This window comes from Nothobranchius furzeri, chromosome 11 (genome assembly GCF_043380555.1).
Source record: "Nothobranchius furzeri strain GRZ-AD chromosome 11, NfurGRZ-RIMD1, whole genome shotgun sequence".
In the NCBI taxonomy this organism is placed as follows: Eukaryota; Metazoa; Chordata; class Actinopteri; order Cyprinodontiformes; family Nothobranchiidae; genus Nothobranchius; species Nothobranchius furzeri.
This window is the reverse complement of record NC_091751.1, coordinates 48457519-48481671: the sequence shown is the minus strand read 5'-3', so window position 1 is coordinate 48481671 and position 24153 is coordinate 48457519. Positions and strand designations below refer to the sequence as shown.

The following is a 24153-nucleotide window of genomic DNA, read 5'->3' as shown; positions in this document are numbered from 1 at the left end:
AGAGTGTCCCAATTTTCAAGTGCAGAAATTGACAATGCCCCTTTTGCACCCTTGATCTGCATGTCACCCAAGTCCGCATCTATGTGGACTTCGGTGAAGGGTGTTACCCACAAACTATTACTGTGCAGGAATTTTGAGAAGAATGGCTGAAGTGCCTTTTATTCACCGTCTTTGCCATCAGAAACTAATGACTTTCACATTCAGCCAGCATGTTAATCCCAGAGTGACCATTATAATCAGAAATATTAATGAAAAAAAAACTTTTTTTCAGTGCTCCACACCATTAATCCAATTAGTTGATAATTAATTTCTGCTTTCTAATTTCTGTGCAGTTCTTTTAAACTTACTTTTTATAATCATTCCTACTGCACTGATTTACTTTTTGGTTACTTCCATCTCTGCATTAGGACAAACACAATTAGTAGTATTAAATTGAAAAGACAGTGCATTACTTTGCATGTCTTAAATCATTTTAGGAAATGTTTAACACCAGCTTTCAGTTAAAGTGACCACATAGTGAATTTTCTAATTGTTTTAACATCTACTTTCAGGGTCCTTCTCATCTTGTCTAAATTGAATCTCTTTTATTAAAATTGAAAGAAAAAACACACTTGAAGATCCACCGCTAAAATATTCATGATTAGCCCGCTGCTGAATATCATTGACCACGTCATCAGGAAAACAAGCCTTCATTGAGTGTGTCAGAAGGACCTTTGACTGTTTTCTATCACTTTGGTTTTGCTTTTGAAAGCTGATGTCATTAGAGCCCAGACGACTGAAATCTATTAAGAATAACATTAACAGCTTTTCTGTGGGTCATAATTGAAGTTCTAAATTTGGAACATTGATGTGTGGGATGAATAGATAAAGGACTCCGTCCAGACGGTGGTAAATAACGCTGGCGGAGGCTCATAAGCTGTTTTTCTACATCTGCCTTCTGAACACGTTTTTGTCAAACTGGGCTCTCAGACAAAACAGGCCACACGGCTTGGCTTAACTTTTATCAGACTGCCTGGCGAGATTATACTCGGGGGATTTTTTATTTAAATAAAATGATACAACTGATTCCAGCAAACAACACCTGCATGTCTTTGCACGTTCATGAAATGCTCTAATTGTCTTCTGTATGAATAAATTTAAGAGAAAAGCATAAGGATTGTTTCCATAATTATAATCCCTGTTCTAGATGCTCTTCCTCAAAGAGCTACAAACAAACTTCTATTTAGCAGAATGTTTTCAACAGTCTTTCATCCTGCCCCAGGCTCCAGCAGGTAAAATGATCTTTATGCTGTACCCCTACAATACTGTGGATTGATTTTAAGCATTTTAATGTTTTTTGGTTGCAAGGCAAGAAGATCAGAAAAGGCTATTTCCTGAGGTCTTATTTTCAAAAAATGTGTTAGATATTTTCCATTTTATGTTTAGAATTTTCAGTGTAGTTAAATTGTTAGAGGATATAGCCGTTAGGGACTTTAATAAAATAAAAAAAATCATGAATGTTATTATAATCAATAAATGTGTGGACGCTAGGGGTTGTATGAACTAGTCGACTAGTCGACTTCATGGCTCTGTAGTGACTTTTTATGCCTGTCATCGACTAGTCGCTGTCACGTGATAATGACTGACAAGATGCAGTCCCCAGAAAAGACAACAGGTGATGAGCCCCCGCACGTCGAGAGGCAGAGGCGACGCGCTGTGCCAGAGCGTCGGTACTGACACCGGCGGTAAAACGGACATTTAACCAAACTGTGACCTTTTCCCTCTGGCAATTTTACCTTCCCCTCACCCCCATCCTAATCTTAACCAGTTTGCACATGCAAAGCTCTGATCGTTGACGTGCTCCAGACATCTGCGTCCTGAGCACCGCCAAATCAGGTGTCACCACCTCAAAAAAAAATTAAACACGCGATCGTTCATGTCGGCTCATTTCCTTTCATGTTTTCTGTCTGTTATTTGTGCCTGATGCGTTTCGCTGCTGCGCACCACCTGTTTTGTCCTCCGGTGACGCACCTCCAAAATTCCACTATCTCCGCTCTGCTCCGGCACAAACTCCTCAGCAAAACGGTCCAGTTGTAGTCGGCCGGCGAGCAGCGGCACTCCGCTGTTTTTGTGGTCGCTAGATCTTTTAGAACTGCAGTTCAAAGGTAACTCAAGGTGAATATAAATGAACCCAGGTAGCAGTTTCTCTTTAGGATTGAGAGGAGATGCAGGAAGATAATAAACAGACAGGACAGAAAAATAGTCAAATAAAAACAAGTTTGTTTTTGTACCTGGTTGCAACAAACAAACACCATTGAAGAAGTGAGGAACAGAAAATGAAATAATTATTTTAATGTTTAGAGCAGCAGGAAAGGCTGCAGGCGCATCAGTGAGTTTTTCAGCTGCTTCACAGGGGGAGGAGGGAGAGGGCTGAAGTAGGATGCAGAAACTACCGTTGTTAAAAGAGATGTGTTAACTTAGAAAATGTGGGCGCAACTTTAATTGTCAAAAACTCCAGCGAACCTACCGACGACCCCCCCCCCCCCCCCCCCATGCCGCTTCAGGTGTATGACGTCATCAAAGACTAGTCGAAGTTGACTCGATTTTCATTACTTGACTGTCGACTTTAAAAAAATTTAAGTCATGCAACCCCTAGTGGACACCAATGTAAAATTAATATTTTATTTGTAAAATAAATGTGGCGTACATTCAGAGATTCAGTCAGGTGGAAATTAACTTATCATAAGTGTAAAAACAGCATGGAACAGCTGGTTTTGGCACGATGAAAACACCATAAAACACCAACATGTTTGCTTTAAAGTCCAACTTCAGTTGATAATTTTTTAAACGATAACAAATTTTCTTTTATTTCACATGCACTGAAAAAACAAATGAATTTATAATTTTTTTTCTCGGTCAATGCAGAATTGTGATTCTAAAGTTGTTCAACCTTCATCTTGGTTCATATGTGTGCTTACTCTGGTCATGCTTGTCATTAAAATATGTAAATTGTAATGTCACCAAAGGGACTGATTTTGAGATCCCACAGTTCATTTGCACGGCCAGAGCAAATAACCCTGGCTACACATGTTCTGCTGTATTTTACCCTGACAGGAGATGGAATGTCTGCACACAGGCTCTTTAATCAGATGACTTCATCAGCTGAGCTGAAGATTCATCAGATAATGAAAGATGACAGTAGCATTCTTTTCCCCAAGGTTCTGCACAGAACTCTGTTAGATAAACTTTTATTCCCGTAAGAAAAGAAGATTTCATAACTAAAGTAATCATTTTATAATTCAAAATAATCATTGAAGAAAAGAAGATCTTGCAGACAGAGTAAGGCTAAGATAAAGACATGACACATAAATAACCTTGTCCCACATTTCAGAGTCAGAATCGGAGACTGTGTTCTGAGATGCATGGCAACTTCTGAGATAACACCAGGCCTTAAAAAGAGCTTCACTCCTAGTCTCAGTAAGTCAGATAAACAGAGAGAGAGAAGCTCAGAACGGCCGTCTTAGCAAGCCTCTTTCACCAGAAGGATTTTGACATAGTCAAAACCTTAAGCTTTTGCACCTGCAAAGTGATATTTTTCCTGCAGAACAAAGCTGATTTTGCAACACTCCTTCAGAGTTGTTTTGAGACGCTTGGGTCCATCCAGTCCACCTGTGTTATCTGGAGCCGATCCTGGACCGACCTGGTTGTACTAGGAGTTAGTCTACGGACTTCTGTACTCGGGGTCTCCAACCCCCCTGAAATTTTGGATCTGCAAGGGCGCCTCTGCATGGGTACGTAGAACACAGTGAGATAGCGTCTGTATGCAGTTTGATAAATAACAGCTTGTAGCTTACTTGCAAACCAAATTTCCTCCATCCAGGATTCAGCTTTCTCATGATACCGACTCTGAAATACTAAATTCACACCTAGTTCCAGACACCCATCTCTCAGTTTGCATCCACTCACAGTAGATAATAGTTTAAACCATTTGTCAAGTCTTAAATTGTTTTTAAAATAAATTATTATTTGTTTGCAAACCTGACTGGTTCTTGAATCCTAAACAAAGTGATGACAGTCCCTGAATAAACAAAGAGTCTTAGAATCTTCTGCCTAATCATCTTAAAGACCAAGCAGGTGATATTCTATAATTAATAGATTATCACAGCTATGGGTCACAAGTAATGACAATAAAAATAAATAGCTCTTAAGCAATTTATTTAATCCAATTTACCCTCTTGTCGTCATTTCAAAATGTGTGTGTGTGTGTGTGTGTGTGTGTGTGTGTGTGTGTGTGTGTGTGTGTGTGTGTGTGTGTGTGTGTGTGTGTGTGTGTGTGTGTGTGTGCATTCCTTATAAACACAAGAGCTCCGAGAAGTGGCTCAAAACCAGCTGCAGTAACTATGCCAGTCCTGTAGGTTGTGCTGTAAAGCTGCTATGAAAACAACCCAAAAACAGGAAGCAAGAAGCGGAGCATGCACATAAAGCATATACACTGGAGACTTTAATGTTTTTAGGTTAGGAAACTTAAACACACACACACATAAAGAAGAGCACAAGGGTGGAGCGTGCAAACCAAAAAAATCAACATAAAACTAATGATCTCTGTGGGCTAACGAGTGGAAAATTCTACTTTTTCTCACGTTAAACTACAAAACCTCAAAAGCGAAGTTACTTTCTACAGAGAGTGATGGCAGTTTAAATACATGGACGTAAAAATAGACGCAGAAAAATTTTCAGGCACTGAATCTAGCAATAAGCTAGGCTCCATTCATTGTGCATGACGGCACCATTATTACATTTGGTCTACCAGCTGGTTCTCCTTGGTCTTCGCCAAAGTCTTCCTCTGATTCCAGTTCTCCTCCATGGTGAGTGAAGCATGTGTTGTATGTTAGTATTCATCAGCTCACTGAAGTAACTTTATTGTTTAAATGCAAGGATGTATCTCACTGTTCTTGTTAGTTCTGACTTGATTGGGGTTCATGTCTCCATGAAGACTCAAAAGGTGACAGTTAAGACTTTTGTTTCTCTAGAACCAGTTTCAATTTTTCAAGAGTCCAATAACTAAAGGAGTGTTTGTGTGGGTGAAAGGCTGCAGTGGTTCCCACATGGACTGGGCCTCACATTCATGCCACAGGCCATTCAAATGTTGCCCAGGAGTAGTTATAAAGGTGAAGAAGCAGCATTGCACAAAGATTAAATGCAATTAAAAGCATAAAATGTAAGCATGTTTTCTTTCTATGGTGTTTAAAACTTGTTAGCAAGCCCTGCTTTGGTCTTTAGATGGAAACAGATGCTGGAATACTGCAAAGCGACTGCTGTGTCATGCATTGCATGAACCAAAGAGTAGTCAGGTGCTTCAGGCTTCTTGTAGAGACTTTAAAATGTATCAACTGAAAGACTTAGTCAGTACACAGAAGTATGAAATCACAGTGATGAAAGTTGATGTCAATTCAAAACCTTTCAGTTTGAAAATAATTCTGACGATCACCCTAAATATAAAATGTAAAAAGTTAGGGATGCATTTGAGATGATTTTGACAGTGGTATAAAGTGAGAACATAACCACTGTGATCTCTCCACTATTGTTTGAGCTGCACCTCCTCATAGCTGCCAGCTTACCAATAAACCCTCCTAGCTCCTCTTTCATCTGAAAGCCTTTGTACTTTCACGTTCCGAGCTTTTACTCACAAACAGCACATATTTCATAAAAACCAGAAACCTTTTTGTTTTAAGCAAATGCAGTGAATCTAATCTGGTGCCAACTTCATATTGGGACACAACACAATACATAAATATTTATATCTGTATTCATTTATACAAGAAATTAAATTTCCCTGGAGCAGTCTTTCCATTCCAGGTAAAAATGCTGCTAAGTGGATGTCAGAACGACCTCCTGGCCAAAATCCATCACCGCTATAATTTTCTCAGAGTTCAGGGCACAGTAGCCCTGCAGCTCTTTCTGCTTTTAACGGTTCCAATCAGTTCAGACTGTTATTGTTGTTGCCTTCCTCTGCAGCAACAAACTTGATCTCGGCGTTTGCAGTCCTTGAAGCCATGCTGCTGTCTCTGACCTTGTGCCTAAACAGGAAGGGGAAGGTTTTCCTAAAGGACTTCTGGAAACTGGCTCCCATGAAGCCATAAATGATGGGGTTGACGGAGGAGTTGGCGTAGGACATGCAGTTGGCCCACGTCTTGATCTTGTATGTAGTGTAGTTGGGTTCGTAGCTTGGGTAGAAGGATTGGAAGAGGATGAAAATCTGGATGGGGCCCCAGCAGATGGCAAAGAGGAGAACTATGACTACCACCATCTTGGAGACTTTGCTCCTGATGCTGATTGTTCTCTCAGACAGGAGGTTGACCTGAGTAGTCAGAAGTTAATTTTTGATAATTAGACCTTTGAGTTACTTTTATTGAACTCAATCTGAAAACATAAATCATCGCCTATTATTTACTATATATTTATTGCATTTTGCAATAAACTTGTGCACACCTGATAATTGTTGTCCACAGGCTCCACAGTGGGCTGGCCAACCCTCTTCACCATCAGGGAGTAGCAGAAAGAGATGGTGAGCACAGGTAGCAGATAGGCAGCGATGAACTGGTAAAGGATGAAAGCTCTCTCATGGGTCTTAGAGGGAAACCTCTCCTGGCAGTACTGCCTCGGCCCGTACCAGTAACCCTCCTCTATACGCTGGTACATCAGTATTGGCGTGGACAGGATGAAGGAACCTAGACAGAACATCTGCTTGAAATGAATCACTGTATTCCAGTTAAAGCAGTGCAAGGATCACTCAGCCTACCAATCCAAATGCAGATGCTGACAATCATCGCTACTTTTGGGGTGCGGTGGCGCAGAGATTTGAGAGGGTAGACTGTGACATAGCAGCGGTCCCCACTCATCGCAGTCAGGGTGATGCACGTGGCTTGTACTGTCACCTAAACATGAGAGAAATGATCATTTCTAGTTATCAAAACTGGGTAATCACACAGTAAAGGGTTCAATATCTTAGACAGCATCATGTTAATGTGCACAAAGAAATATCGTCTAAATATGCGTGTGCATCACTGTTGGACAGTATCTCCCACCCCATGGACAAAGCTGTTGTGGAGCTGGAGAGCTCCTTCAGAGGCAGACTGCTGCATCCTGGTGCACAGAGGAACATTACTGAAGGTCCTTCCTTCTAGCAGAATTCACGATCGCCACTGCTCTCAACAAACCCAGTAAATTCTTTCTTTTGCATCCCTTCCTTCCTGCTGATTTTTGTTATTTGCAGTTGTCTTCCTGCAAACACTCATTATTGCATTGGTACAGTCTCCTATTCGTGTTTCCCATTCCCGTAAAATACTTTGCCATCTTTAGTTCACACAGTACTTAATATTTGTATTTTCAAAATCTGCAAATATTCAGCATTTCTGAAGTTTTAATCTTTGAGATCTTTGAGTCACCCTACGGAGGAAACTCATTTCGGCCGCTTGTATCCGCGATCTCGTTCTTTCGGTCATTACCCAAAGCTCATGACCATAGGTGAGGATTGGGACGTAGATCGACCGGTAAATCGAGAGCCTGGCTTTCTGGCTCAGCTCCCTCTTCCCCACGACAGATCGGCTCAGCGTCCGCATCACTGCAGACGCCGAACCAATCCGCCTGTCGATCTCCCGATCCCTCCTACCCTCACTCGTGAACAAGACCCCGAGATACTTAAACTTCTCCACTTGAGGTAGGACCTCTCCCCCGACCCGGAGGTGGCAAGCCACCCTTTTCCGGTCGAGAACCATGGTCTCAGATTTGGAGGTGCTGATCCTCATCCCAGCCGCTTCACATTCGGCCGCGAACCTACCCAGCAAGAGCTGAAGGTCAGAGCTGGATGAAGCTAGGAGGACCACATCATCCGCAAAAAGCAGAGACGAGATTCTCCTGCCACCAAACTCGACACACTCCACACCACGGCTGCGTCTAGAAATTCTGTCCATAAAAGTGATGAACAGAACCGGTGACAAAGGGCAGCCCTGGCGGAGTCCAACCCTCACTGGGAACAGGTCCGACTTACTACCGGCTATGCGGACCAAACTCACGCTCCTCTGGTAAAGGGACTGAATGGCCCTTAACAGAAAGCCACCCACCCCATACTCCTGGAGCGTCCCCCACAGGGTGCCCCTGGGGACACGGTCATAAGCCTTCTCCAAATCCACAAAGCACATGTGGATTGGTCGGGCAAACTCCCATGCCCCCTCCATCACCCTTGCAAGGGTATAGAGCTGGTCCACAGTTCCACGGCCAGGACGAAAACCACATTGCTCCTCCTCTATCTGAGATTCAACTATCGATCGGACCCTCCTCTCCAGTACCTTGGAGTAGACCTTTCCAGGGAGGCTGAGGAGTGTGATCCCCCTATAGTTGGAACACACCCTCAGGTCACCCTTCTTAAAGATGGGGACCACCACCCCGGCCTGCCACTCCCTAGGAACTGCCCCCGATGACCACGCAATGTTGTAGAGACGTGTCAACCATGACAGCCCTACAACATCCATAGCCTTGAGATACCCAGGACGAACCTCATCCGCCCCCGGGGCTCCGCCGCTGTGTAGTTGTTTGACTACCTCAGCAACTTCTGCCCCCGAGATCGGACAGTCCATCCCCAGGCCTCCCAGCTCTGGTTCCTCCTCGGAATGCGCATTGGTGGGATTGAGGAGCTCCTCAAAGTATTCCTTCCACCGTCCGACTATAGCCTCAGTTGACGTCAGCAGCTCCCCATCCCCACTGTAAACAGTGTGAGCGAGTTGCTGCCTTCCTCTCCTGAGGCGCCGGACAGTTTGCCAGAACCTCTTTGGAGCCGATCGATAGTCTTTCTCCATGGCCTCACCAAACTCCTCCCACGCCCGAGATTTTGCCTCGGCAACTGCCACTGCTGCACCCCGCTTGGCTATCCGGTACCTGTCTGCTGCCTCCGGAGACCCACTGACCAGCCACGCCCTGTAGGCCTCCTTCTTCAGCTTGACGGCTCCCCGAACCTCTGGTGTCCACCAGCGGGTACGGGTATGGGCTCAGCCTTAGAGATAGGGTGAGGAGCTCGGACATTCGGGAGGGACTCGGAGTAGAACCGCTGCTCCTCCGGATCGAAAGGAGCCAGTTGAGGTGGTTTGGGCATCTGGTCAGGATGCCTCCTGGACGCCTCCCCGGGGAGTTGTTTCGGGAATGTCCTGCCGGCAGAAGGCCCCCGGGTCGACCCAGGACACGTTGGAGAGGTTACATCTCCAATCTGGTCCGGGAACGCCTTGGGGTCCTGCCGGAGGAGCTGGTGGACAAGGCCGGGGAGAGGACGGCCTGGAGCTCCCTAGTTGGGATGCTGCCCCCGCGACCCGGACCCGGATAAGCGGAGGAAGACGAGACGAGACGAGAGATCTTTGAGTCTTTGAAATTAGGAATGACCTGCACTTGTAGAGTGCCTTTCAGTGGCAGAGGATTTCAATGTGCTTTACACTCTATTCATCCATTCATCCATTAAAACACACATTTCCACACTCTAAGCATTTCTGTGTTATTTTCTTGATGGCTTTTTTGCCCCTATAATGAATGTAATTGCTGCTGAGACTCCAAAATTACCCCACAGAGGGCCAATAAAGGGATTTTCTATTATATTCTATTTCTAAGATTGTGAATGCTGTGCTATTTAAAATAAACATAATGAAGTTAAATTGGACTTATCCATAATAACATTATTTATGATGACATTGTGAAACTCTGGAAATAGACCAACAAGCAGAAATTAAACTAGAGCTGTCAAATAATCAGGATACCACAGTGATGGTCTTGTCTGACATGCATTGTTCCATTCATGAAATAATTCCATCCATCCATCCATTTCTATTCGCTTATCCGGAGTCGGGTCGCGGGGGCAGTAGCCTAAGGCGAGAGGCCCAGAAGTCCCTCTCCCAAGCCACTTGGGCAAGCTCCTCCGGGGGAATCCCAAGGTGTTCCCTGGCCAGGTGAGAGACACAGTCCCTCCACCGTTTCCTGGGTCTACCTTTAGGTCTCCGGGTTGGACGTGCCCAGAAAACCTCACCAGGAAGGTGTCCAGGAGGCATCCTGACCAGATGCCTGAGCCACCTCAACTGGCTCCTCTTGATGTGGAGGAGCAGTGGGTCTACTCCGAGCCCTTCCCGAATGACCAAGCTTCTCACCCTATCTCTAAGGGAGATCCCAGCCACTCTTCAGAGAAAACTCATTTTGGCCGCTTGTATCCGTGATCTCATTCTTTCGCTCACGACTCAAAGCTCATGACCATTTGTGAGGGTAGGAACGTAGATTGACCAGTAAATCGAGAGCTTCGCCTTCTGACTCAGCTCTCTCTTCACCACGACAGACCGGTACAATGCCCACATCACTGCAGATGCAGCACCAATCCGCCTATCGATCTCACGCTCCAGTTTTCCCTCACTCATGAATAAGACCCCGAAATACTTAAACTCCTCCACTTGGGGCAGGACCTCATCCCTGACCCGGAGAAGGCATTCTACCCTTTTCTGAATCAAGACCATGGTCTCAGATTTAGAGGAGCTGATTCTCAACCCAGCTGCTTCACACTCGGCTGGGAACCGCTCCAGCGAAAGCTGAAGATCACGTTCTGATGAAGCCAACAGGACCACATCATCTGCAAAAAGCAGAGACCTGATCCTCAGGCCACCAAAACAGATGCCCTCCACACTTTGGCTGTGCCTAGAAATCCTGTCCATAAAGGTTATGAACAGAATTTGTGACAAAGGGCAGCCTTGGCGGAGTCCAACTATCACTGGGAACGAGCCCGACTTACTGCCGGCAATGCGGACCAAGCTCTGACATCAGTCATACAGGGACCTAACAGCCCGTATCAGAGGGCCTGGTACCCCATACTCCCGGAGAACCCCCCCTTTGGGCCCCCCGAGGGACGCAGTCAAACGTCTTCTCCAAATCCATAAAACATATGTAGACTGGTTGGGAAAATTCCCACGCACCCTCCAGGATCCCCCTAAGGGTATAGAGCTGGTCCAGTGTTCCACGGCCAGGACAAAATCCACATCGCTCCTCCTGAATCTGAGGTTCAACAATCCGATAGACCCTCCTCTCCAGAAGCCCTGAATAGACCTTACCAGGAAGGCTCAGGAGTGAGATCCCCCTGTAGTTGGAACACACCCTGCAGTCCCCCTTTTTAAATAAGGGGACCACCACCCCGGTCTGCCAGTCCAGTGGGACTGCCCCCGATGTCCACGCAATATTGCAGAGCTGTGTCAGCCAACACAGCCCCACAACATCCAGAGCCTTAAGGAACTCCGGGCGGATCTCATCACCCCCTGGAGCCTTGCCATGAAATATTTATTGGGTAAAAAAAAACATTTGACAGTAATGACTGGGTGCAGTGATCAGAGCACAGCATGCTCCAGTTAAATGGTTTTTAAACTACAGTTCACACAGTTCTGCTGGATTAAAAGGAAAATGTTGGAAAATGCATCTCTTTGCACAGGAAGCCTCCAAACTACAATAAAACACATCTGCACAATGCATCTTCTTCTCTTAAGGTGTTTCAATGTTAAAAATCAGGTGTAGTAACAAGGGTTGCATTCCGCTTCTGCAGCTTTGCATTCCGAACGCATTTTAGCAGAACTTTCTCAAAATCGAATGCAGCCCTCCTTAATTGATCTGTATAATTCCCGTATGTTCAAGACTGAGCAATAAAAAGCAGAGCTTTACTTTTTGTTTTTTAAGAAAGCAAGATTTTCACAGAGAGCCAAACGTTGCTCTGAATGTTCTAATATTCGTTCTAGAAACAAAAAAGTTATTTTTGTCACAGCAAAATTGTCTCATTAGAGGAACATATTTTCTGATAAAAGCATCAATTTGAGCACAAAGTTGGCATGGATTTTCTGCCTGAGTCACATAAGAGCTGCATCACCATGGCACCCAGGACTCACAGCTGAGGGAAATCTGTTTACACACATGTTGATAGATGCAGCTTTATCTTTTCATCAGTTAGCAAGAGAGGGGCCATTTATGCAAGGAGTGTTTCCAGGAACTTATATTCTTCAACTTTCCTCAAAGCTGTTGTAGTGGTTCAATAGTTACATCTTACGTAAGAAACCATCAAAGGTGAGATTCCATAGAAAATATGAAATCAATTTGATGTATCTTTGAACATTACTTTAAACAGAAGATCGGAACTTTTTATTGCAGGGATTAGGTAACACTTCATATTAACCCAGAGTCAAAAGAGAGAGAGAGAGAGAGAGAGAGAGAGAGAGAGAGAGAGAGAGAGAGAGAGAGAGAGAGAGAGAATTTTAAGTTTAAGAAGGTTTGTTTCTTAACAGTTTAAAACAAGGCTAACTAACTCTAAACTCTGTGATGAATGGATCTAGAGGTGAATGAGGCAAAATGGAGGGTGTAAATGTGGAATGTTGTTATCAGAACTCTCATTTCCGGAGAAGCATTAGTTCTGTGTGGGAGCGAATGTTTTTGCTCTAAACTACAGACTGAGTTTCAAAAACCACATTCAGGCGGTATCTTGCCGTTCCACATACCCTTGCGGAGACCTCCGTTTTAGATCCAGAATGCCAGGTCCTCGGACCCCCCTTTGGTACCGGAGCCGGTGAAACAGCGTACGATACGACAGACTAGTCTTGAGATTGCCTCCAGGTAAGCAACAGTTGTTTGACAGCGTCAGCGGGACCCTGAAGGGTCAGTGAGTTCAGCTTTTACTCTGAAGGAGCATTGCGTCAGGTGTAGCTTGCAACAGGTTTTATTATCCAGCTTGTCAAGTTTCTTTGTGGTTAAAAAGTTACGAGTGGCCGGCTCGCAACTCTAGAACGTTGAACTGAGTTAAGGGTAACGTGGGAATTAGTTTTATAATTCAGATGTTTTGATTTATGGTCGAATCAGAATTGGGCAACAAAAACAAACACCGCACAGACCATGCCACGCGTCAGAAAGGACAGCTCTGATTGGAGCGACAAAGGAATATGTCATGTGATTTTAACATTATGTGTGATCAGTCTAGTGTGTAGTTTAAAGTTATATTACTTATTAAAATACTATCATAGGATTATAATATCAAGTAATTAATTTTCTCATTTCACAGATTGAACATTGAGTTTCATATGATTATTTGGACTAACAAAGTTATTTGATTATTATTTAAAGAAAAAAGGGTTCTTGGTCTTCTTTCTTCTCTTGAGCTGTAGGGGGAGGCAAATAGCTAGTTAAGACAGTTTAGATGCAGAGGCATCAAAGGCCTTGAGCAATATCTCACGGAGATAAGTTCTTCATGAGGAGAGAGGAGAAAACAGTCCCTTCATGACGATACACTGTAAATATGACCGAGCTAAAGACAGAACGTATGAGTGAACAACTTCCCACTGCATGAATCTTTGCTAACAAGGCTTTGAAATTAAATAGCAAAGCAGCAGGATGAAGACAAAAGAAAACCATGAGGGAGGAATTTTCAGAAGAAGATTAGATGCACAAGAAAGAACATCAGCATTTCAGATTGATGTATTTTTTTATTTATTTGCCTACAAACAAAGCTCCACAATGCCCCAGTGGGATGTTAAAGTCCAGACTTTGGAAAAACAAATTAACTTTAAAAGTATAATTTTGTATGTAAAGGGTTTGGGTTAAGTATAATATTTACTATACGTCCCCTCTGATGATTTTTGATGGAATAGTTAATTAATTAATTCATGTTTCTCCCAATAATATAGTGAGAAAACTTGAGGTCAGATGTTTCGTAAAAGCTCTTTTCCAACTAGATTATCCATTTTTCCATCCTGTGCCTGCCCATCTGTCTCTCTTTGTGTTTCATCTCCAACCAGGACACCATCATCCATTAGTCTCTAGAGATCTGGAGTGCATCAGGATTTCAAAGAGGTTGAAAGGGTTTGTGATGAGGTCAGTCATACTCGGGCTGCAGAATAAATCACCACCTTACTTAAGATTTTAAGGACCTATGAGGCGTTGCACGCTTCCTTATTATGTTCAGTGCTTCCTATCATTTTGTACAATTGTTCAAAACAAATTAAACCTTTAAAGTAACAAATGTTCTTTATTTTAACAGCATTGATTTAAATGTGGATTTATCAGATTTTGATTCACTGTGACATTGATTCGAGTTTATCAAAATTCCTTGATACAATAAGTGAGGATATTTACAGATAAATTATCACAAAATGTCTAATGTATCAATCATGTAGCAGGAAGTTTACATTGGAACAGATTTCCTTCTCAGCTGGATGGGGTGTTGCCAGTTTTTCTCCTTTCAAAGAAGGCTGAAGAAAGAGAGTCATTGGTTTACAATCTGTCCCACCTCCATACTTCCTGGTTCCAGAAAATATGGCCCAATCCCAATACTCGTACTTCTATCCATCATTTGGGCAGTCCTGGTCAGGGGTGCGAGTGCATTGGGTGCACCGACTCTCAAGTGCGAAAGTTAACCACGCCCCTTTTGCACACTTGAGCCGAACATGATCGCCCAAATCTGGATCAATGCAAACTTCGGTGAATGGTATTACCCACGATCCATTGCTGCGTGGCATTTTGAGAAGGCTGTGCGATGGCTTAAGTGAATTTCTGAAATTATGTTTTGATAAGATTTAATGTGGTCAGCAATTAATGTAAAATTTGTCAAATAATTGTTTAAAAGTCTTTAAAGATTTTTTAAAGTAGCTCAAACAGCGACCGACATGCTCACATGCGTCACTGCCATTGACACAATGCTCCCTTTTCCAGTTTGGCAACTATTTGCATATTCTCTACTACGCACTCACACTTCCTCCAAATGCACTTCTTCTGTCTTGGCCCCGCCCTGGCTGCCTAGAAGGTACTCCATCCGGAGCCGACAAGGCATGTTCCAGTGCTCATGTTCTACCAAGGCATGTGTTCTCCATTTGTTAGCCGTTTAGCTAGCTGAGCAAGGATGCACGGGAGGTGTCTTGTACCCTAGCCTTGGTAAAAAATTACCCAGATTACACTGCGGTATTTTCAAATGGACGGCGGATCAGAAGCCGGCAGCTACTTTTGGGGCAAATTTCAATTTTAAAAGTAAGTCAGCTAATTTAAAATGTTTTTTTTTTAGATCCAAAGAAGTTATTTATGGTTGGTTAGTTGCTTAGTAGTTGCAGCTTTGGTGGGTAGCAGGCAGTAACTCACTTATGTATTTAATTTAACAAATAGATACATAATTGAAAAAGTAAAAGGCTTGTTATATATTTATATTGAAACTAATATGTATAAAATATAACTTTACCTCCTGTGTCACGTGACGTTACGTGACCGCCATGGAAGCCCCGATCATGTGAATCAAGTCTGTTCCATTTAACCATTTTCTTTGACCAAGAAAGGGCAGTGTCCTTGTAAGCAATGCACGCAAGACATCGCCTCGCAAAGGCCAGGCGCCTTGACATTAAGAAACATCCAATGTTTACAATCTGTCCTGCCTCCACACTTCATGGTTCCAGAGTCCACAAGGTCGACAATTTTTCAACGCAAGCCCTGCCCCGACATTTGTAATTATCATCTCAAGAACATCGCCATAGTCCGCCCCATTCTCTCTCGGGCCAATACGAATACGGAGACGCTGATGCATGCTTTTTTCACCTGTAGAATTGACTACTGCAATGCCCTGCTTTCTGGTCTTCCCAAAAAGAGTACTTCAGGTCTACAACTTTTATAAAACTCAGTAGCTCGTGTTCTGACGAAGAACAAGAAGCGGGAGCACTCCAGTTTTAGGATCACTGCATTGGCTCCCCGTATGTTTCAGAATTGATTTTAAGATACTTTTAATGGTTTTTAAGTGTCTTAATGGTATTGACCCGTCTTATCTCTCACAACTGCTTTTACCAAATGGACTCTCGCGGTCCCTGCGCTCTAAGGGTGTAACGAGACACAAAACTCACAAGACGAGATGAGACACGATACTGAGTTCACGATAACGATACGAGACGAGATTTCTATATTAGTAAAAAAAACTTTTTTATATTTATTCTGCAAAACAGCAGTTTATTAGAACTTTTTATTCACAGTTTAACTTGTGCATTTCTTTTTCGGATTCCTCAGTCCTATGTAGACCTAAGAACAAAGCTTTGCATGGACTTTAACTGTGCCGCAGCTGTTGAACTCCGGTGGAATAATGCTGCCACATGTCTCACTCACCCAAGTACACGGGAGACTCGTGCTACACTGAGGCCAGCTTGGGTAGCTAAGTTTATAGTGTGAGCAAAACACTTTACATGCGGCGTCAATCCCGCTTCGCTCACAGCTACTTCCATATTACGTGCATTATCTGTCACAATCGCAATGCTGTGGTGTGGTCTTTCAAGGTCCCAGTCAGAAACAGCTTTTTGTAAAACTTCTGCAATATGTGTCCCTGTGTGGGACTCAAAAATCGGCCGAGTCTGCAGCACATTTACCATATTCCAGTGGTGTGCGCTGTGATGGTAATGTAGCTTAACGTACCCCTGGAGGTCCAGCCGTCAGTCGTTATGGCGAAGCTCTCTGCCTCCTTCAGTGTCTGAACAACTTTGGCCTTACACTCCTCGTAGAGATTTGGAACAACAGTGCGAGCAAAATGCACCCGCGATGGAAGTTTGTACTTTGGTTCGTGCATGTAAAGAAGTGTTTTAAATCCCTTATTTTCCACAACAGAAAACGGCTGCATATCAGTTGAAATAAAAATGCCGATATCTCTTGTTATTGCGGCAGCTCTGTCACATAAAGGTGGAAGCTGAGGTGCAAAGGCATTTTTCAGCGTAGTTTGTCCTTTCGGCACCGCCTTCACAGGTGGAGCTGATTTGAGCAAAGCGCTGTGATGGTTCTGAAGGTGTTTTTGTATTGTGCTAGTGTTAGCCGCAGTGTATGGTGTTATTCTCTTGCAGTGCTTACATATTGTCCGTGTCTTGTCCGTCACTCTTTCGCCATCTTTCGTTTCAACCGGAAAACCAAAATGTATCCAAACAAATTTCTTAAACGTCGTTGGGGCGTCTTCTGTTTCAGCGTTCAGAGGCGTAGCCATGATTACAGTCCATTTCCAACGCTTCTTCTTCTCCTGCTCCTTTGCATAGGTCTCGCGAGACAGCCTTTTCTTCAAATGAGAAATGTCGAGCTGATTTATTATCACGAGATCTCGTGCGACGAGATGTCATTACACCCCGACTGTGCTCCTCTGGCAGCCATTTACTTGTCATTCCTAAAGTCAGGACTCACACTCACAGCGAGGCGTCTCTTAGTTATTACGGCCCTCGCCTCTGAAATGGGCTGCCGGAGGATCTCAGGGTCGCAGGGAAAATTCATGTTTTTAAGATCAGGCTCAAGACCCACCTTTTTAGTTTAGCTTTTAACTGATTACTATTTATTGCATTGCTTGTTTTACTTATTTATTTATTAGGCCCGAGCAGCAAAAGCACTGCGAAGGCCTATTGTATCTGTTCTGTTTATTTTTCTTCCGCCAAGTAAATTGGCTTTTTGTAGGCCTTAACATACCTGAAAACTCAGGAATTTTTGCACACATGTCGGGCGTGGTGTAAAATTTTGTATTTTAAAGGTCCCAAAAAAAATCACAATAAAACTAGCTCCACATCGCCCCGTAGAATGTGAAAAATACCCCCCTCCATAAAGCTTAGTTTATCGTACAGTTATGAAGTTTTGTACACTTGTAGTACTCAACAGTTTGCACAGAAAAGCCTCCTGTTTCCATGGTCAACATCAAACAGAAAGTTGGCCATTTTGGTTGGAAGTGGTGATTTAGATCCCATTTTGGCCGTTTCTAGGTTCCACGTCTGATTGATTTACTCGACCATTTTCTTGCACAACTGTCTCGAAGGTTGCGGGAAATTGCTCAGAAGGGATGGGTGATCAAATAGAAAAAATGAAACTGACTTTTCTTATATGCTGAGGGGGTGTGGCCAGGCCTCGAATTTCGACTACTCGCCAAAAAAATATAAATGGCTATAACTTCATACTCGAATAGAGTAGAGTTACAAGAATTTATGTGGTCATTTGACATCCAGCCACAAACTAAACTGAATGGTTGGATGATGACATCACACAAGCCCCGCCCCCTCAGGACCAAAAAGGTCTAGTTTTACTGTGATAGGTCCCAAATCGCCCCATTTCTCTTAATCACCACAAATTTGTAGCTGGTAACTCAAGACAAGTGGGTGTTTCTCTGCATCACTTTATGGGAGTTTTCAAAAGAGGGTGGGGCTGTGGTGGCACGGCGAAGTCAGTCGTACTGCCGTGGCCATATGTTTGCCTCCCATTTCGTCATTTCTTTCTTTCTTTTTTTTTTTTTCTTAACCGTGTCCTGTCTGGCTGTGAAGCAAGCAGAATTGATGTCTGAAAGCTGGTAACAAGCCTTACAGATTTACTCTCAGGTGGAGCATCAAAGCGTTTGCTTTTAATGTCACGCCTGATACTTAAAACTTTATTGTTATTGTTGTTGAATGCATTGTAATTCCGACCAGACACGGAGACAGAGGTGAAAGAGAAAGGAAAAGAAAAGGTGGGGAGAGAGGAGGGGGAGGGTGGTGTTCCACAAAAATAAACAATGAACAAGAGTCTGCTTCTAGACCTGCAGAAAAAGACAAAAAAAGGGACACAACAACAATACAACAAGATCTAGCTATCACTGCGTCAACTTGATGAAGAAAATATATAATCAACATTGCTTAACTGAAGAATCAAGATAATAAATCACAGTGCATTAAGTGCCCACCATAGTCTTAAGACCTGTGTTTAACGTTCCTAAGCCCATACTTTTGAGAGCACCATGTGAGCACCTGTGTGTGTACACGCACTTGTTTATGTAAGGTTCTTCTATAGGAGCGTCCAACAGAGAGTGCGAGGGACCACAGATCCGCCCCCCAAAGATGCGCAGGAGACGGGGGGAGCTCCAAGTCCCAGAGATCCAGGTGCTGCCCCAGAACACAGGAACCCCAAGGAGACTGCAACCAGGAAGGCCCCCCCCCCCCCCCCCCCCCCCCCCCCCCCGAGAGGCACAGAGGATCGCCCCGGGGGGCCACAACTAGCAGCCGGCAGAGTCCCGGGAGATATCAGCGGCAAGCCCACAGGCCCGCCCGCAGCCTCCCACCCCCTACCCGACCGAGCCCGGGACCCAGCGACCCGGGACCCAGGGGTGACCACCCCCGCCGGGGACCCAGCAGAGCCCAGGGACCCAGACCCCACCAGGCAGCCACCGGGATCTATCAGGCAGATGCCTGAATCTTAAACCCCCATATTAATGCTACCCAGAAGCACTTTTTAGACATTTCACAGCATTGTCAATATTAAAACTCGCTTACTTATGTTGATACAAGGGATAAATACCTGCATGTTTTTGTTTGTCTCCTTTCTCCTTCATCCTCTTGTCTCCTGCTTCCTTTCTGATCTTGTCTCCTGTCTCCTTCGTCCTCTTGTCTCCTGTTTCCTTCCTCCTCTTGTCTCCTGTCTCCTTCCTTCTCTTGTTTCCTGTCTCCTTCCTTCTCTTGTCTCCTGTTTTCTTCCTCATCTTGTCTCCTGTCTCCTTCCTCATCTTGTCTCCTGTTTACTTCCTCCTATTGTCTCCTGTCTCCTTCCTCATCTTGTCTCCTGTTTCTTTTCTCATCATGTTTCCTGTCTCCTTCTTCATCTTGTCTCCTGTTTCCTTCCTCCTCTTGTCTTCTGTCTCCTTCCTCCTTTTGTCTCCTGTTTCCTTCCTCCTCTTGTCTTCTCTCTCCTTCCTCCTCTTGTCTCCTGTTTCCTTCCTCATCTTGTCTCCTGTCTCCTTCCTCCTCTTGTCTTCTGCCTCCTTCCTCCTCTTGTCTCCTGTCTCCTTCCTCATCTTGTCTCCTGTCTCCTTCCTCCTCTTGACTCCTGTCTCCATCTTCCTCTTGACTACTGGCTCCTTTCTCTTCTTTTTTTCTCTTGTTGGTCTCCTCTCTTGCCTTCAGAAAATTGCTTTCTGGCATTTCTATTAGCAAATTCATTTACAATGTCATCAAAGTCCAGATTCCTGACAAGCTGAGATTCAACAGCCATCAGTGACAGTGCACTGAGGCGCTGTTCAGTTTGTGTTGTTCTCAGTTCATTTTTTACTCTTGCCATTTGTGAAAATTGTTCCCCTTCACTATTTGTAACTGGTAGCAGGCGCGTTGCAAGCTTTTCAAAAGTGTGGGGGATGTTGTCTGTGCCTAAAATAATTTTGTTATTTATCTTGTTAGTTTAATTTCCATAATAGCAGAGCAAGTGCGAACTTTAGACGTGTCACACATGTCTCCGTTTTAAACATGTTTAAACTGTTCAGAATACAAATCCAGGCTCTGTCTCGTTAGATTGGTGCAACTAAAATTTTACTCAATGAAATTTTTACCTTAAACCATGTTGGAAAGTTAAGAAAAGGATCCGATTAAATTGTCCCCCCCCCCCCCCCCTCATTTACAGTCAGTACAGCGCAGTGCGCATGGCTCTGGGGTTAATCAAGTTTAATTGTTTATCTTTGCAACAATCTTCACAAGAAGGCAAAACAGTTAAATGGCAGGTTACAGATATTTCCATTTGACTGTTTATTTTGACGGATAAACTCAAGGATGTTCATTGATTTCAAAGAATTACCCCGACGCACACTGATGCGCACACAGATGAGCTGACATTTTAATCGTTACGCACATTTCGGAGGTAACTAAATAAATCAAGAAAAGATTCCCATCAGAACATCAGAGCTTTATACTGGACACTGCTCAGCGCAGCTCGCAGCGCACACGGTGGACAGTGGGCTGAAGATCTGTAGAGGGGTTCGCAGCGCAGAACCACGGCGATGCGGTAAGATTTCCTTCCGCTGGTGCAGTCTGGAAACCGTCTCTCTGAGGGATGTGTCACTTGGAAAAATGTTCTCTGATTATGAAACGTTGGCTGAATAGCACTTGTTACCGTCTCCAATATGGAGACGCATGACGCATCCAGTCTGTCTGTGGCAGAATAGCCTCTTCAGCTCAGAAAGCACCTGTAGAGACATTTGATCACGCACAAAGTTTATGTGGAGCAGAAGCGGTCGGGGCACGGCAGGTGAAATGTTCCTATAGCCTACAAAAAGATAAATAGTTTAATTGTAACATTAATATGTTACTGGACACGCTGGTCTGGTTGGTTAGACCAGTGTTTGAAGTGGAAAACACACACACACACACACACACACACACACACCAATTAAAATGATGGTGATAGCGTGGACTAGAAGCCAAGTGATGTTTTATGTATTTAAATGATGATCAGGCTGCTGTAAAATGTAATCTCCATCCACATCCAGACAGAATTATCCTCTATTCTGTCTCTATTTTCTCTGCTCTTGTCTGGGCTGAGGTAGCTGATGGTGCAGTACCCTTATGAAAGAGTCATACGTTTAGAGGTACATATAAGAAGTGCAGGTAGAGTTAGAAAAATCTGCAGGGCCACAAACACATTAGGGAGGATGGACTGTAGACAATTTTTTTAGCCCGTAAACGATCATGGTTCTATTTATATTACATTATTCATGTGGACACTGCAGGGATTATTTAGAGCCGAGAGGCGCAGAGCTCTGATCGTTGACGCGCTCCAGACAGATGCGTCCTGAGAACGGCCACAGTAACATTCTCAAAGTGTCGCCATCTCAAAAACAATTTTAACACGCAATCGTTTATGTCGGCTCATATCTTTTTTATGTTTTCTGTCTTTTATTTCTGCCTGATGCGTTTTACTGCTGCGGAGCGGAGTGCATAACCTGTTTCGTTCTCCGGTGATTTCACCTCACCGGTGCGGCCGGCGCACTGCTATTTTTGCGGTCGGTAGATCTTTTTTATCTGCAGTTCAAAGGTAACTCATAAGGTGAATATACATGAAGCCAGCTAGCGGTTTTTCTTTAGGATTGAGAGGAGATGCAGGAAGATAATAAACAGACAGGACAGAAAAAAATTGTCAAATAAAAACAAGTTCGTTTTTGTACCTGGTGGTTGCGACAAAAAGACACCATTGAAGGTAATCAGAAGTGAGGAACAGACAATTCAATGATTCTTTCAATGTTTAGAGCAGCAAGAACTCTGAGAGGCTGCAGGCACATCAGTGAGTTTGCGACCGCTGCACAGAGGGAGGGGGGAGAGGGCTGAAGCAGGGGAGCAGTAAAGATGCAAAAACTACCGTTGTTAAAAGAAATGTGTGTTAACTAAGAAAATGTGGGCGCAATTTTAATTACTTGTCGACATTTTTCTCCAACTTTGACTGCTGCACAAAAAAAATAAATAAATAAAAAGACTGCTGCTTGCGTGGGCCCCCATTTGGCTGTGGGTCCCTGGGCCTGTGCCCAGTTTGCCCATATTAAAATCCGGCCTTGGCTGGGGTGCTCTTAGGGTAGTGCCCAGGTAGTGGTAGGGGTTGCTACCCTCCCTCCCAGGGCGCCCTAGATTGGTGTCTTTGCTGCTGCCATTGATCTGCTGCTGTCGAGGCAGATGGCTCCCTTAATGGCGTGTCCTGTCCAATCTGAGCTCAGCCTAGTGTTTACTGTGGTCTATTAATGCGTTATGTGGACGAGTGTATGTGTGTGTGTGTGTGTGTGTGTGTGTGTGTGTGTGTGTGTGTGTGTGTGTGTGTGTGTGTGTGTGTGCGTGCGTGCGTGTGTGTGTGTGCGTGTGTGTGTGTTTGTGTGTGCCTGGGAAAGGTTTGTGAATTGGGGGTGAAACTGTCACAATTGTTATAAGCGTGGGAAAGGGAGGGAATGTTGGTTATATGGGTCATTTTAATCTGTTAAGCACTTTGTGTTGCTTCCTGAGCATGAAAAGTGCTATACAAATAAAGTTTGATTTGGTTTATTTGATGTGATTAAACGTCAGCAGAAAAGCAGCAGAATTGTGGACAGAAGAATAGGTACCCAGTAGAAAGAACGGCCCAGAACTTATCTCTTGTAACACTAAGAAGCCACAGCATCCTTTATATTTTTGCCTAAAATTTCGGTAAAGAAAGCTAGAAGCTAACGTTTTGCTAACGATGCTAACAGTGAGTTAGAATAAAATGGTCACCTCTAAAAAAATCTCAAGATACTTTTTATTACAGTGATATCGTCTTTGCTTGTCATCTAGAATCTCCGGATGCTGATCCACAACCGGCAACCGCCATGAAGCTCACAAAGTGACGTTTTGATTTGTGGGCTGCAGTATCTAAATATGACTACAGGATGTCATTCTTACTTCATGCACATTTAAGGTCTACACTATGTCTGTTGCCATTTAAGAAATATTTAAGATGTGTAGTTGGAACCATTAAAAGTAAAAAAAAAATGGCTGGAGAAAAAATGAAAAGGGTTTTCAAAAGAAACTGGATCCAGGTTTGATTTGCCGCCTTTGTTTTTCTCCTGCTGTTTTCTTGTCTGCCTCTCTGTCAGCCTCTCCTTCTCTGTTTGTTTGCAGCTTGCTGTTGGGGCCTGTAAGTGGACACATGTGGCTTGTTTATCCAAAGGTCCAACATTTACATCTGTCCACTCTTCAATGATTTTGTTTACCTCACCAGTAGGAGTTGAGACAAACATCTGGGATAAAGAGCTAATCTCTTTCGATTTCAAATATAGCATTAGCCTGTCCTCCACGGGGTTTGGTTTGATAGTTTTCACTCCTCTTGCTGTTTCTACTCCATCTCTCCCCCGTTGGGTCTCCTTTCACAGGGCGTTGAGGCGTGGCTCGCTCAGGACTGGACTTTCTTTGCTCCACACACTTGTGACTCATTACTCTGGTCTTCCAGCTGTTTTTGATCCCGTACATCAATCAACTTTTAACCAGTTTGTCACCTCCATATGTGAAGTGCCACCATGCGTCACTGAAAAAAGATCTGTTGACTTTCATTTTGAACAATTAAATCTAGCCCAGTGGGACAAATAGTTCCAGTTTTCTGCCACTGATTAAGGATCCAGTCTTAAAGCACGTTTTATGTTGTGTTGTTGTTGTGATTTAATCTTATGGCACTAATAATGTAGAGTAATATACATGGAATAATTTAATTGTTTTGACCATATATTTTCTAGACCAAAATGTACGTTCGTGGCCAAATTATTATCACTGGTGAACCATACCTAATTAATTAGTCATTTTCTGGTTGGCTGTGATTAAACAATGTGACTATTAAGGGATTTATAACACCAGTATTTATAACCCAGATGCTCTGGGC

The 24153-nt window shown here is 43.7% G+C and overlaps 1 protein-coding gene across 1 annotated transcript in view; it reads right to left on the bottom strand.

Annotated features, from left to right (window-relative positions):
• Window positions 1–4462: 4462 nt before the first annotated feature.
• Window positions 4463–24153, bottom strand: part of kiss1ra (KISS1 receptor a) — a 35862-nt gene continuing 16171 nt past the window's right edge. The window contains exons 3-5 of the mRNA XM_015956627.3: window positions 6779–6914; window positions 6469–6707; window positions 4463–6337 (exon numbers count right to left, since the gene is read on the bottom strand). Coding sequence (XP_015812113.1) covers window positions 5957–6337; window positions 6469–6707; window positions 6779–6914 — 756 coding nt within the window. The 3' untranslated portion in view covers window positions 4463–5956. The remainder of the gene's footprint in view (window positions 6338–6468; window positions 6708–6778; window positions 6915–24153) is intronic.